Here is a 15,770-nt window from a genome sequence, read left to right as displayed (position 1 = left end):
GGCTGTCACAAGAGGCAAACACAGAGACCGTCTCAGGTGGCAAAAGGTGTAGCTACGCCACTGCCAATACCTAATAAGCTATGGAACTACCATGAAATTTAAGAATATTGGTCAAAAATAATTAATATATCGGAGAAGACCACTGGTAGATCCAACTTAGTGAACCCTAAATATGGTTTACTGGGACTAATGCCCAAACCCAAAAAGGCCAAAACTCCCTCTGGATGTCTAGACCAGGCACTGCCAACAGGGCCTGACTGGGAACCAAAACCGGCCCCTGCAAAGTGCTCGGCTGGCCCCCGGGGAGAGGTTGAGGGTGCGACTGAGCTCTTTGCCGCGGCCAGTTTGCGGCCGATTTTGTTACAGGGCCGATTTTGCAGCTATGCTGCATAAACGACCCTGTAACAAAAACGGCCCCCAGGGGCCCTAACCGGCCCCCACCCTTGCGGCGCACCGGGGGATTGCCCGGTGCTCGCAACGGCCAGTCCGGCCAGTCCGGCCCTGGCTGCCAATTGCAAAAAGTTGCCTGATCATGTGATGGTGATGAGAGGACACAAAAGTACCAAAAGCATACACAATTCTATCATTCTTCTTCAAGAGCTGGATCTCCTCTGCTAAAAGGGGCCATCAAAAAGCACCCTAAAGCCTTTAGATTGGAGTATACTATACCAGTTATTTCTGGTATCCAAGTAGGGAATGGGCTTCAGATCAATTTTGGAATCTTATTATGTGAATAGGTTTAGAAAAGGAAGACATTTAATAATATCACCCTGACCTTATTATGCAATACCAGAACGTGGTGATTCCTGTGGGAGCAGAGACGATCGAGGACCCTCTTTACGGACCCGAACTACCATATCCAGGTTACTAATCTGCATAAATTGACCTTCCGACTATTAAATATACTTTAACCAGATGAAGATTTGACAAAGGGTCACCAAATAGAATACCTCTTCTTCTGAAAAACCTTATCATTTAAAAAAATCCAAAAGAAACTGTCAACAAAGAACATTTAAGAATCTGAAAATCAGAATTGACTATATTATCTGTTCAAGCCCTGAAGAAGTCCCTGGACGGGACGAAACGCGTTGGCGGTTCCAAAAGTGATGCTGTCAAAAGTTTTTAAAGATTGAACAATAAAGAACATTTGAAATTGAAAAACATAGGCTTGCTTGTGAAACTAACTTCTCTTTGCCTTAGTGATTGTAATAGATCGTGTTTTAAGTGTGCTGGGCTACTATGTGTTGTAGATTGGAGTATACTATGCCAGTTATTTCTGGTATCCAAGTAGGGAATGGGCTTCAGATCAATTTTGGAATCTTATTATGTGAATAGGTTTAGAAAAGGAAGACATTTAATAATATCACCCTGACCTTATTATGCAATACCAGAACGTGTACAATTAGATGTTGTGTTTGCTCCTCTCGGACGCCTACTTCACATCTTCATCAGCAGGTCCCACATGAAGAAGAATTTAATGTGTGGTTAATTAAAACCATCACAATTAACAAAAACATATACAGTATTCAAAAAGGTGCCACATGAGGTTTCTCCCCTTGATAGTGAGCAACCTACACTTCTAGTTTGTAGTTCCCCCATTTGACCTTACAAGGGCATCACAATCGCTTAACAACATCCTTACAACTGTGGCTGCCTACTTGTGGAGATACGGCCAACATGTGTTTTGCCGTCTATTTGACGGGCTAGTAAAGATGAAGACTTTTGTCACCATTTAGAGGTACTGGTAAAACACGTGCCCTGTGTTTCATGTGGGAATACTCACTTTTCCTAATTCCTCCTTGGTGGTCTCAAATTGACTCGAGTTTATTGGTGTAATTCTTGGCATGTCAGCAACAGGTGCAGTGTGGGGCTGCAGCTTCGCAGTACACCTCACTAATTTTTTTTTTACAGAGTTTTATATAGTGCGAACTTGACCTGAAGGTATCGGGTATCAGGGCGCTTTACATAGCACCAGTTGTGCTTTACATGAGAACACATTCATTTTTGCTAGGCACGGGAGATTAAGTGATTTGCCCAGAATCACACGATGTTCAGCGTCATTGCCAAGACTCGAACCCAGTTCCCCAGATTCGAGGTCGACCGCCCTAACTCTTAGGCCAACTCCTCTCCCCAATTACTTTGATTCCATGTGTCTTGCACCAAAAGTTGAATCTGACACTCATCACTCACACGGGTTAGAGGACTTGTGACAGAGACCTTCTGAATTTCAGTGTTTCCTCCATCATCCACGAAGAGACCAAACAGTGTACTGACAACACCACCACCCCCCATGGAACATCCCAACTTCAAGCTCCACATGGACGACAAGACAACCATCAGAGGCACCCTCGCATACTGACCCCCAGGTCCGTGCTCCAGTTTCTGCAACACCTGAGCAGACTTCATCGTGCCCCTTGCCTTAGACTCCAAAGACTAATCTTCCTCGGCGTCCTAAATTTCCACATCGACAACCCCAATGACAAAAACACAGCACACCTCCTAGACATTATAAGCAGCCCCGGATTGACCCAGATAATCCACAACCCTAGACACACTGCAGGACAGATGCTGGACCCAATTTTACCTTCAGCAACCGCGTCAAATACAGCCATGTCACAGAACTCACATGGATCAATCACTTAATTGTCCACTTCAACATCACCAGCCCCCGCACCCCCCCCCCTAAGAGGACCAGTGCTCCCCACTGGAGGTGGAATGAAATCTCAGAGACTAGCTGGATGAATGACCTCAACACCTCCAACCCTGCTACCACCGCCAACCTCGAACAGGAAGTGAAAAACTTCAACACCTGGATCACCAATTGTGTGGACAACATCGTCCCCATCAAGAGCAAAATCCAGAGAAAATCCTCTAAAAAGGCCAGCTGGTACACCCAAGAACTCAAAACCGCTAAACAAGACAGCAACCAGTTGGAGAGGAATTGACTCACCAGCAGGGACACCTCCGACAGGACATCCTTCAAGACCTCTCTCAACCTCTACCACCACCTGCTTAAGGCAACAAAGAAGACAGCCATTGCCACACATTTTGAAACCAGTGCCAACAACACCAAGAAAATTATCAACATTGTTAAGGAATTCTCCAACCTGGCTGCCAGCGAAAACAACATCACACCCTCCCAGGAGCTGTGCGACAACCTCGCTCACTTCTTCCCTGACAAGATCGCAACCAAATACAGAAACTTCGAACCCACACCTATGGACTTCCTTGACAGACACGCCACCACCATAACCGACACGAACCACACACTGACCACCTGGAACATCCTCCCCACCCAGGACACCACCTCCATCATGAAATCCATCCACTCTGGAGCTCCCACAGACCCATGCCCACACCACATCTTCAACCTTGGAAACTAAAGGATCAGTCAGGAACTCACCACCCTACTCAACACCTCTATCACCTCTGCAACATTTCCAGACACCTGGAATCATGCCTGAGTCAGACTACTAATAAAACAAAAAACGTCCACCGACCCCAGCGATCTAAAAAACTACCGGTCAATCTCCCTGCTCCCATTCCCAGTGGAGGTACTGGAAAAGATCATCAACAATCAAATCATGACACACCTGGAGCAGAACCAGATACTCGACGGCACCCAATCTGGCTTCTGCAGCAATCACAGCACCAAAATAACCCTGATCGCAGCCACTGATGACATCTGAACCCTACTTTGACCAAGGAGAAACAGCAACTTTGATCCTCCTCGACCTCTCGGCAGGCTTCAACACCATATCCGACCACATACTGATCAAAAGACTCCACCACATTGGCATCCAAGGGGGCGCACTCAGATGGATCGCCTCCTTCCTTACCGGAAGAACGCAGAGGAGCCACCTCCCACCTTCACCTCAAAAGCCAAGGAGATCACCTGCGGTGTCCCCCAGGGTTCATCCCTCAGCCCCAAGCTCTTCCACGCATATATGACCCCGCTGGCCAACATCGCCAGATTCCATGGTGTCAACATAATTTCCTACGCAGATGTCGCCCAACTCATTAGCTCACTCACCGACAAACCCACAGCCACCAGAACCAACTTCCACAGATGCATGACAAATGTCACCGACTGAATGAAGAATAACTGTCTGCAGCTGAACACAGGTATCCAGGGGTCTAAACTAATAACTCTGAACAATATAACTTCCTATACATACCAGACTGAATGTGAACACCAATTATCAGAGTATAGACTATGATACCAGAAAATATTAATCAATTAGACAGATTCCCATCACTCAACCGTAGGTGACATGCTTCATCATCTGGGTCTCCTCATTGAAGTCACAATTGTGACACTAAGGGCTGCTACCTTATCAGAGGGATAGGGGAGCCCGAGGATGTTTTATTAAGGACACTATGAATCTTCAGATGAGAGCACCTAACTTTTGTGGGAAGAATGCAGTGCACAAAAAAAGGGGAATTGATAGTGAGTTAAAATTGACCTGTGAGAGACCCTATCTTTAATATTGTCTCGCACAAATCAAACCTAAAATCAGTGCAAATACGACAGTCTGTAGAAAATAACTGTCTGGTGTTCGTAATTAAAGGGTCAACATGTTTCAGCAACTGTGGACATTATTCCGTCCCATGCCTTCTTCAGGACCACTATTATGTTGCTACTGCAATTGTGTACTAAACTATATTGAGTGAATTACAAATGTAAAAATACATAGGAAAACCCCAACGGCAGATAAAACCAATGCAACCAAAAAACCTGTTTTTGGGCATATGTAGTCCTTCCTCTGTGAGTCCCGTGCAGCTCACATTTTCTGTAACATAATGAGAGGAATAGGCACAACCATCTTAATGTACATAAAAGTATACACGTTCAGAGAAAAATAAATCGTAGTGAAACTTAATTCATCATCTACAAACACCCAAACTTGGGTCTCTTGCAAAATCGTCCTTACCCGACTTGCATGAGGAGGATACCTCACCTCACCTGGCTGCGGCTCAGGTAACACGGAGGCACCGCTCTAAAGGACAGAAAAGGAGGGATACCTCATGTAGTATGGCGTCCTACCAGTCCCAACATTCTAAAAGACTATCAATAGGTGCCAGAGAGCACTCATGCACACACGTCATATAGAACCACACATAACTAAAGCCAAGTGACACACTAGGGTGGTCAACAAACAAATCTGTTGAGATTTTCCATGGGCCAAAGTAAGAGGGCTGCGACTAACCAATGGTGTTAGACCTCTCTCTTGTATAGTGGCCATTATCTACAGCAGTCCTGACCACTTGGATGTTTAAATACCCAAACAGATTGGCTCCACTTCAGTGATGAATGTTATGAGCATCTTATATTTGTAAAGCCAATCTTGTAGAGGCAATCGATGATCCATTATCATAACCACTGGGAGGGATAGAATGACCCATGTATAACACATGTATGCACTCCTGACTTATTACTGGAGTGTGAACCATTACATTGTGAACATAAATTACATACAGTTGATAATTGGCACTAAGTAAGAAGTATGTAATGCTTTCCTTGACCGACCCCAAAACCGAGAAACAATTCGCCCAATTTCCCCTTCTTTGCCTGGGAGGGAACTGCATGACAAATACAGTGAATCCCACCTTCCTCTCGCTTACCATGTGATCATGTTTAAGGTATAGTAAGTTTAAATCAAAGTTACGGATGAGAATTATAGCATGCTGATTGGACTTTATCAATAAATTATGTATGAACTCTACCAGAGCCCTTAGATTTTTTCGTCTCTTAGTATGGCCTGGGTTGATGTATGTATTGATTAGAGGTACTGTATATAAATATTTTTTTAATCGCCCAGCAGAATCTAACTGATTTAGAAAAGTTCAAGACAGACACTGTTTTTTCATAAGTAAGTTTCAAGCCACTAAATTCGATGAAAATACCCCCTGATGTATGTATTACAATAATAAACAGTAGATTACTCCAAACACCTCATATGTGATCTTTAATGTTGCATTGCGAGTGGAAATCCGCAAATGGTTGTGCAGAGACCATTGTTGCTCATGTTTTGTATATGGAGGTGCTGGTGATTGGAAGACAGCTGTTGTGCTCCCACGAGGCGTCAAAAACAAACTGTAGTTCCCCCTGCGCACCTAGAATGTGGGAGCCCAGGCTAGTGGTCAGTTTGTCCTTAGTCTAAGCCCCATACCATCTCGTCTTTATTACTGGGAAGCACTGAAGTGTCTTGTTATATGTTCACACAAACTCCAAGGATGACTTTCCTTTGTCTTAGCTTGTGCCTTGACTGTACCCAGGTCTTTGTTACTTTCTGGTTGTTTCGGGGAGGGTATCTGTAAAACTGGCAAAGCACACTGCTCAGTTTCCTTTGTGTGGCATTTGTGGGTTTTATCAGCACTGCCAAATATTGCCACCTAAGTTTGTTTTCCATATTGTTCATTGAGTGCTCTGATACTGTCCTTTCTTTGCGGTTTATTATATACTGTGCAATGAATGTATTACAGTGCTTGTAAGGCCTGTTGTTTCGCCCTCACCCAACAGGAGAGCAGAGTGGCGATGAAAACATCACGCAGATGCTGAAGCGGGCCCACGACTGCCGGAAGACCGCCGAGAACGCCGCCAAGGCACTGCTGATGAAACTGGACGGCAGCTGCGGCGGGGCCTACGCGGTCACCGGCTGCAGCGTGCAGCCCTGGGAGAGCCTGTCGTCCAACAGCCACACCAGGTGAGCCCCTCCCAGGCCCATGCTTCACAGCTAACGAGATTATGTTGCGTCCCATTTACTGACCCATCCATCTAGGCCTGCAGCGCGCGGCCACGGCGCGGGGCTAATCTCGAGTGACCTAATTCCCCCCGAGACCAGGCTTAGTCCATTCAAGAAGGGGTTAGCTGTGGATTTGTTACAAGTGGGTGACTCTGATCTTTGATCTCATTCGTAAATGGTGAGACCGTAAAATTTATTTCTCCTCCTCCTCGCCTCGCCGGTTCCTTCCTCCTGCCCCGTCCTGCAGGGACTTGGAGCACGTGCTGCTGTTTCAAGTGATGGGGATCACGCGCGCCCCGCACTTGCTCTTATGAGTTATGAGCCCTGCCGATGCGCTGGAAGAAGTTACAGACGTGTTTTATAGAGGCGGAATAACACCCGCTAATGGGTCGTCGAGACCTGCCTCGGTAGTAAGAGCAAACAGCAGCCCGTCCATCTCACCCTCAGGGCTGGTGGCGTAGAGCGTCGACCTGTAGATGCGCTGCCGGAGGTTTCAGAGTGCATTTCCCGAGCCCAGCGGTATGGATTTGTAATTATGTGGCGTCTCAAGAGCTGTGAGCAGCGAGGCCCTTTGATGAAAAAGCTTTTCCATCCCCATGGACAGGCGAGCCATATATGTCGGTTTTGCCGTCCACATCTGCGGAGGCGTTCACTTTGCATTGTTTTTAGAATAGGTCCCATCTGAATCATTTGATGTATTATAGAAAAAAGTTGAAACAATTTTCCTTATATGGCAGCACAGAAGTGATGGCTGTGAGTGCATGTGGCTGAGGATGTCAGTTGTATGGCAGATGTGGAAGGGACTGGGAGGGGGGGGGGTGGACCGTGGAGGGGGGGTGACATGGCTGTAGACAGAACATGTCCAACGGTAACACACTGCGGAATGCATCGCATCAGTTTTAATCCACTCTTCCTTCCTCTCAGTACATTTTGTTACTATACTCCGAATATTAAGCCACCGTTTGTAGCTTCCATAAGCAACTACAAAAAGTGAACAGCCATATGCAAAGGTATCGAAGTCTGGCCTAACATAAACAGTCCTGTCAAACTAAAAGAGCTCTTCCAGACTCTGCAAGGAAGACAAAGTGAAAGCCACAGAATTTAAAAAGCGTGGATTGTGAATGCGAACATTTCTGCTGCTGTGCTTTTGTTCTATGTTGAGTCGCCCTGTGTGGAGGGGGCATGTCCGGACAGGGACCTGTTCCTCAATATTCACCAGAATTCTAGCCTCCCACATTCGAATGGCCCAACAACCCACCAAGGTGTCTGGGGCTTGTTTATTTTACACAGAAGTGAGGTAGCCTTGCAATTGACTCCTCACTGCACCTTGTGGGGCAGAGTTGACCTGACTTGAACATAGATGACTCCTTTTTTTTAAAGGCCCAGACTAGCGAAAATATTATGGTGTGCTGTTCCAAGAATAAAAAATTATGACAGTTCCATTCTAGTTTTTATTTCATAGGAACATGTGTAGACCAGAACCAGAGAGGTGGCCTACACATTATGGACTGCTCCCCTACTACAATACACAGCCATATTATTTCAGTCACTTCTACTTCACACAAACTTGAACATTGGTGATGTTGATACAGGTTGTAAAAATTGAACTCCTGGATCTAATAGTCTTTCTGTACAGATGGTAAAATTGATTTGCTGATGCCTGATCACTTCTGCCACTTAATGGTGTGCGGATCATGTTTTTTCTCTGGAAATTACATAATATGTTAGGGAAAATATTAAAATTTAGTCGTAAATTACACAAAATACACTTTCAGGTATCTCGGGTGAAAGTTGAAGGGGTGGGGAAACCTTACAGTCACGTTCATAAGTCACTTGCCGTATTGACAACGGACTGGATCACAAAGAAAAGGTCTCCAGCTATAGATTTTCTGCCCAAACCAGTTTGAGAAATTGTGCGAAATTTTCCGTCCGTGACATTTGTTATGTTTGGTAGCCTAAATCCACACAACATAAGCATGGACACTGCTTCATACTACATGACTGATGTGTGGCATAGCACTCTAAAATTACTGTACACTAAGAATTCCTGCAGCCTGTATAAACCAACGTGGCGACCTGCAGAATCTCCTCACAGATTCATAAAGCGTTCACCCATAAATAGGTGTGACTTAGTCTGGAAATTTATAAGTCAGGAGGAAGTTGATAGTGAGTCACTCCTACATAGAAATCTTTGTGAATTGGGCAGATAATTATTAGTAGAAATAATACTGAGTGCGTTACAGAGCTTTTTAACCGCTTTCACGCTCATGACGAGCTCAGCTCGTCATGAGTTACGCCTCTCGAACGCTCATGACGAGCTGAGCTCGTCATGAACCGCGGCTTTTTGAAAAAGTCAGCGCACAGCAGGAAAATGCACCGCACGCATGGGGTTAACAAGCTAATAGTTATTTTTGTGCATGGCGAACCAGTTGCATTGACAATGGTCAGGGTCACTGTTAAAATGAGATTGTGCGACCGCTGTGTTTTCGCATCATTGCAAACTTATATATAATGCAACATCTGCTGCATAATTTGTAGATTTTAAGAATGTTTTGGGTTCTGGGTCAACATACAGTTTCTACATTTGGAGTCCCAAGGAGCGCTAAACAGTTAACACAAGGTCCCTGTTTTGTTCCAGAATTATGTTGCTCAAAATGACAGTGGTAATGAGCATATCTGAATACTGCAAAAGAAAAAATATTGCTAAACACAAGAGTCTAATTAATATATTACAGACGTCTCACCAGGGCCTAGATCACCCCCACCCCCCAAAGTATTATTCATTATGTTATACAATATGCATAGCAATCACCTATATGAGAAAGTTAACTTATTGCATTTTTTCGTGGGGTTTCCTAGTTGCAGAGGACTTTTGGGACTGGATGCCAGATGATATAGGAGATGAAGTCCCCCCCCCCCGCCGTACATTATAAGGCGATTGCAAGATATTGATGAGTTCTGTAACTATATAAAGGAATGAGGCCGAAGCCCAGAACTTTTAGCTGTGAGAGGTGCATAATTTGGCCCTACATGGTGATACTGGAGGATTTTGTAGAGTGGTTGTGCACCCCAAACAGACAGGACAGGAAAACTAGACTCTAGAGCTTATATGTGTAGTCAGATGGCAAGTGCTAACAGCAACAATAACACAAGCTGCCTCACATCTATGCATTTACAAGTGTCCTAGGCAATGGTCATGGAATTTTCTCATACTATGTACATATTATGAAGATATGAATATTGGTTATACTGGATATGGCAAATCTGTACTGTATTTTGTAGATAACAAATTGTCTGAACTATAAATAATGAATTAAAAAAAAGTGCTGCATCAATTTAACCATTTGAAATCACCAGTGTAGCCCACAGCCCTACTTCATCCACAAGATGCCATCCTGATCTTCTGCAAGTCTATATGCAGGTTTGCGAAGCAACACACCTGAGAGTAACACATGTAAAATATCTTTGAATACCCCCTTTGCTACAGAAAACAGCCACCGGTTCTGGTATTTATTTTCCCCCCACGTGCAGAGTTAATCATCCACTTACATTAGATAGCTAGTTCAGGTCTAAATATAATTATCTAAAATGTATTTCACCTTGGAACCCATTGGTCCAATTATTAAAACATGTAATCATGCTTTGTTGTAGAATTCAGAATTTTTCTAATTAGTCTTGAATGCTGCAGCTGTTGCAGTTTTCAATGAACACTTCTGGAAAGCTTTTGTGAATTCCCAATTGACATCATGTAAAGGCATTCCCCCATGTGTAATTGTACATTACATACAATTGTTCAGGCAAAAATGCATTTGCATTGATTGAGTTGCTCTTTTATTTTTTGTCTCCAGTGGGAACTCTTGCCAATGATCATCATAAATCCTTCTCAAAAAGTCACCTGTATCTTGGATATAAGTATACAAGTTATGCACATAGTCTTGCAAAAAGTAATCTACATAGTTAGAGGATCTACATAGTTAGAGGATCGAACAAACAACCCCCCATTTGCTGATATAAAAGGTTTACCTAGGGGGACATCACCCTTCCTATGTACCTTAGGAATGAGCTACATAGATTGATAACATAAGATAAATATATATTTTTGAGGAATGATTTTCCCACTGTATTATTCGTGCATCTTATTCCATTCCATTTTTGCACGACTATGTGTGCAACTGATCTTCTTATATCCACGGTAACAGTGACTTTTTGAGAAGGTTTTATGATGTTCATTGGGAAAATGACTTTGTAATAATGACTATGGATGTCACATCATTGTACACAAGCATTGCCCATGGTGATGGGCTAAGGGCCATTTAATTCTTTCTCAGAGTAAGACCACTCACTCTTTTTAAACACACACAAAAGCTGCTGTGCATGATACATTGGTGTTTGCATTGTGTTTTCTGTTTGAGAAAAAATGTACAGACAATTCAGAGAGACAGCAGTGGACACCTGCTTCACTCCCAGTTATGCAAATTTGCATATGGACTGGTGGAAGAAGCAGGTGTTCACAAACCAGTGCGCTAATGAATTGGTTGAAAATTTGGCCTGTTTATTATTTGGAAAGGGACCGAGAATTCCCCAAAACAATTTGTCAAAAAAATCTATGACAATTGTTTGAATTTGCAATTTACTAGTTACATTAGTTCACAGAAAGTAAATTTTCTGGATTTGACAGTGTGTTATTGTTTGAGGTAGACACAAGTATGTACCGTGTTTCACGCTCATGTCCACTTTCAGATAATGCGATAGAGAGTTGGTATTGTGGGAGCTCGTGGATGCATCTTTTGGTTGGAGCGGGTGTATGTGTGTATATATATATATATTACCTACTGGCGGTCGCCAGTAGGTATATATAGTTAGGATTTTTTCTCTATGGGTTTTTTGAAAATTCTATGTCTAATAACTTTGCCGTTTGTGGACGGAATTGGCTGAAATTTTCAGGAAAATGGCACATTTTGTTTCTGAGCAGCCTTTGAAAATTTGGGGGGGGTTCGTCAAGGGGGGGCCGAGAAAAAAGGGGGGTCCCAAAACGCGTTTTTCCCATGTTAATTTCCATAGGGCGGTTGGCCTCACTTTTAGCCCGAACGGCTGAATGGATTTGCACGAAACTTGGCAAAATTGTAGGGACTGGTAGCCCGATGTGCCTTTTGTAGGTCTCAATATATGTGCTCCAGTGGATTTTGAGAAATTAACGTTTAAAAAAAGATATATATCTGTAAGCGCGGACCAGGCAGCGCACTGGTTCGCGGACTTTTCGCGCAACGGAGCTTTGTGAAGCGAAGCTGATTGGTTCTCCGGCGTCTGTCAACATTCCAAACAGTCCGTAGCGGCCGCCATCTTGTCTCTCGGTAGGATCGAGAGACAAGAGGAGGTCAAAACAAAGGGGGAAATAACTATAAGGGGGCATAGTAGATCCTCGCTGACCCCCTAGGTTTGATGTGGAGGTTTTAAAAGGGCCCCGCGGGGCAAAAAAAAAAAATAATAATAATAATCGAACGGCTGAATGGATTTGCACGAAACTTGGCAAAATTGTAGGGACTGGTAGCCCGATGTGCCTTTGCTAGGTCTCAATATATGTGCTCCAGTGGATTTTGAGAAATTAACGTTAAAAAAAAAGTATATATCTGTAACAGCGCACCGCTTCGCGTACTTTTCGCGTTACGGAGCTTTGCGAAGCGAAGCTGATTGGCTCTCCGGTGTCTGTAAACATTCCAAACAGTCCGTAGCGGCCGCCATCTTGTCTCTCGGTAGGATCGAACAGCTGAATGGATTTGCACGAAACTTGGAAAAATTGTAGGGACTGGTAGCCCGATGTGCCTTTGCTAGGTCTCAATATATGTGCTTCAGTGCATTTTGAGAAATTAACGTTCAGAAACAAGATATATATCTGTAACAGCGCTCCGCTTCGCGGAGATAAAATTATATGTGTATTACCTAGCTGTTGCTTTTGTTGATTATTTTTTATTTTTTTTATTTTTTAAGGATTGTTTATTGTGTTTCATAATTTATTAAACTTTCTAACGCGGCGCGTCATATGACGCATTACGCGACAACGCAGGTCCAGAATATAGTCAAAATGTCTCCACCAACCAGCGGACGGCACACAACCCCTTTCAGCAGGCTAAATAGTTCTGTTAAATGACAACAGAAGGGACAGGCAACAAGAACCATCAGTCAAAGAGGGGAGGGCAAGTTCTTCTCTACCGGGTGACGTTGGAGCGCTACCGGAACTGATCGAATTGGTAGTCTACAGTGTTTCTGGATGTTTCAGACTGAAGCTGGCGTTAGCATGAGAGCACCACCATTTCGTAGCTCCGTCGTGGCCATTCCACGAGCAATCATGCTAGGCGCTCCCCACCAGAAGCCTGCGGGAGTCGGGGGCCCCCAAGACTTTTGTAGAATCTTCAAGGATGAGGGGACGCTTTCGAGAATGGAGCCCAAGCTCTAGCAGACAAGCGTCCGAGTTCCAAGGTGTCGCAGGCCCATTTAGTGGACCACGCCCAAATCTGAAGAGATGGCCGCCATTTTGAGAGTCCTGTGGCAGCCGCCTATCGCTGCACCTCAAGAGCGGGAGCAACTCAAGTACATGGTGAGCGAGACGCTGTAGTCGAAAGAGCGGGCGGTAAACAGCTGAATAGCGGAAGAGGCACAGTGTAGCAAAAGCGGGCTGAATGGCAAATGAAACGGAAAAGGGGTGCCCCACTACAGCGTGTCTTTAGGTGAAACGGATTGTGGGACAAGGTGAAGAATGGAAGAGTCACCAAAAGGAAAAAAGTTCCGCTTGACCCCGGGAGCCGGCCACCTATGTCGGGGGCGATCTCAGGCAAAACCAGGGCAACACGACTTGGGGAGGGGGCCGGAGCCAAGCGCCCCCTCCGAGTCCGCGACATGACACCGTCCCTCGGGGGCCTCCGTCAAGCGGTTCAGGGTGGCACCGCATCACAACAGCCCCCACTTACTTTAAGAATAGTGAAGATGAAGCAATTGCAAATAGGCTTCAGACAATGTTACAAGCACTCCTCAAAACTTTGAACTTTCAGAGTGCATGAGTTGGGACAGCGAGGGGTGATTTGGTTTCTCGGACTGTTTTTCTGGTCTCTCACCACTGGCATACTTTAACGTTTTCTTGTTTCTAGGACATTAATAGGTTTTATCATTACGTTATGTTATCGTTTCTTTGTTTGTTGTTTAATAAAAGTTCATGTTCATCAGTGGCCTACTGATTTTCGTTTTCCTATTTTTTTCTTTCCAGGTTGTTTCATGGTAAAGTTTCTGTTAACAGGATACAGTGATCACTTCGTTATTATTGCATATGTCCTTTTCACTAGGGGTGCTCTCTGGTCGGGCCAGATGACGTATCTCTAGTAAATGGTCCGGGTGAAAAAGGTGCATCAATCAGTGGGGAGTAGATAGGCATGACAGATTACAACGGGGGAGAAAGGTCCGCATTACGTACCCTTTCACTACTTGCAAAGATTTTCCTACGTTTATTTGCAAACAGGGAATACCTCCAAAAAGAACTAATTCCCAAACAGTCAATGTTCGGACAATCAATCAATCAATGAGGAATGAAATAGGTACGACGTGTTAAAGGCTTGCGTTACCTACCCTTCACTATCTGCAAAGGGAGATAGAATATTCCTATTCTTCCTCGTTTGCAGGTAGAGAAGATCGTTAAGAGAATTAACTTCGAACAATTCAATGCTCGATTGAAACAATCAACAAGGGGTACTGTGAACACAAATGAACGCCGCTTGTATACATACGCATTGCTATTTTCAACAGGTTGTTCCTAATGTTTCTATTTTAGCGAGGTCAAAAGAGATCCCATTAGTGGCCTACTGATTTTGCTCGATTCCTTTTGTTTTTTTACACGATTTTTCGCTATCTGCAAAGACTAAACAGAGTATTGCGACTCTGTGCTTGTTTGTAAATAGAGAATGAACCAAAGAGAACAATCAATCAAATGGAGAGAGAAGCAGGCACGACGGATTACAAAGGGGGAAAGGGCTGCGTTAACTACCCTTCACTATCTGCAAAGAGAGAGTACTCCTAATAGAAATGAGGGGTGGGGGGCAGCAATCAAAGCAGATCAGTGTGCATAAACACGAAGAAAAAAATTTCTTACCACGTACTTGACATTCGACAGCTTATGATATTTGCTATTAAAAAACCATTGAAATTCACTGAAAAAACCATAGGTTATAGACCATATATAGTTAGGAATTAGCATTTACAAAACCTTGAAAATTCACTGAAAAAACCATAGGTTATAGACCATATATAGTTAGGAATTAGCATTTAAAAAACCTTATTTTACTCACACAAAACCATTGAAATTCCATATATAGTTAGTTGCACTAACTATATATTGCGCACCCGCAATCCACTGCTGATGATGTCACATATTACATCATTCATGACATGGTCAGTGACATCACTGATGACATCACTGATGACATCTCAAATGACATCACTGATGACATCACTGATGACATCTCATTTGACATCAATGACCACATCACTGATGATATCATTCATGTGACAATACAATGCATCTCCTCACATTTTAATATAACCTCTGTTTCACCCAGTGTTAAAAACAGAGTATAATTTTTGAAACCATTGACACACCAATACTAGTTACTACATACGTACTCACTGATTCCTACGTCTACACACACATTCACTCATTCACCCATACAATCATTCATACATACAATCACTCATCTTTACAACACTATCATATGCACTCATAAACCTATACAGACACTCACACTCTGCCACTCATCCATGGAGTTACTCACACACCTAGTCAGTCCTGTAAAGAATCAATCACACTTCCATTTTCTTGTCTATACAGTTAAACATAGAGCACCTTACATTTTCAAACATATAGTAACACATACTTACTTTCTTATACAATCATTGATACTGATCTGCACAGAGTCACACACCTCCCAGCCAGCCACACACACACTCAGTCTCCCATACAAATACTTGGACAATCAATCAATAACC

General features: G+C 43.7%; 1 protein-coding gene across 3 annotated transcripts in view; it reads left to right on the top strand.

The window, feature by feature from the left end:
• The window catches only part of MCC (MCC regulator of Wnt signaling pathway), a 1,512,525-nt gene that overhangs the window by 1,283,034 nt on the left and 213,721 nt on the right, over positions 1 to 15,770 (top strand). For all 3 annotated transcript variants that reach the window (XM_078675515.1, XM_078675517.1, XM_078675516.1), the window contains one exon: positions 6,524 to 6,707. In XM_078675515.1, the coding sequence (XP_078531641.1) occupies positions 6,524 to 6,707 (184 nt within the window). The remainder of the gene's footprint in view (positions 1 to 6,523; positions 6,708 to 15,770) is intronic.

The sequence above is a fragment of the Lissotriton helveticus genome, chromosome 2_1, assembly GCF_964261635.1.
Source record: "Lissotriton helveticus chromosome 2_1, aLisHel1.1, whole genome shotgun sequence".
NCBI lineage: Eukaryota > Metazoa > Chordata > Amphibia > Caudata > Salamandridae > Lissotriton > Lissotriton helveticus.
The sequence above is the reverse complement of the archived record's forward strand: the minus strand, read 5'-3'. Positions and strand labels throughout refer to the sequence as shown.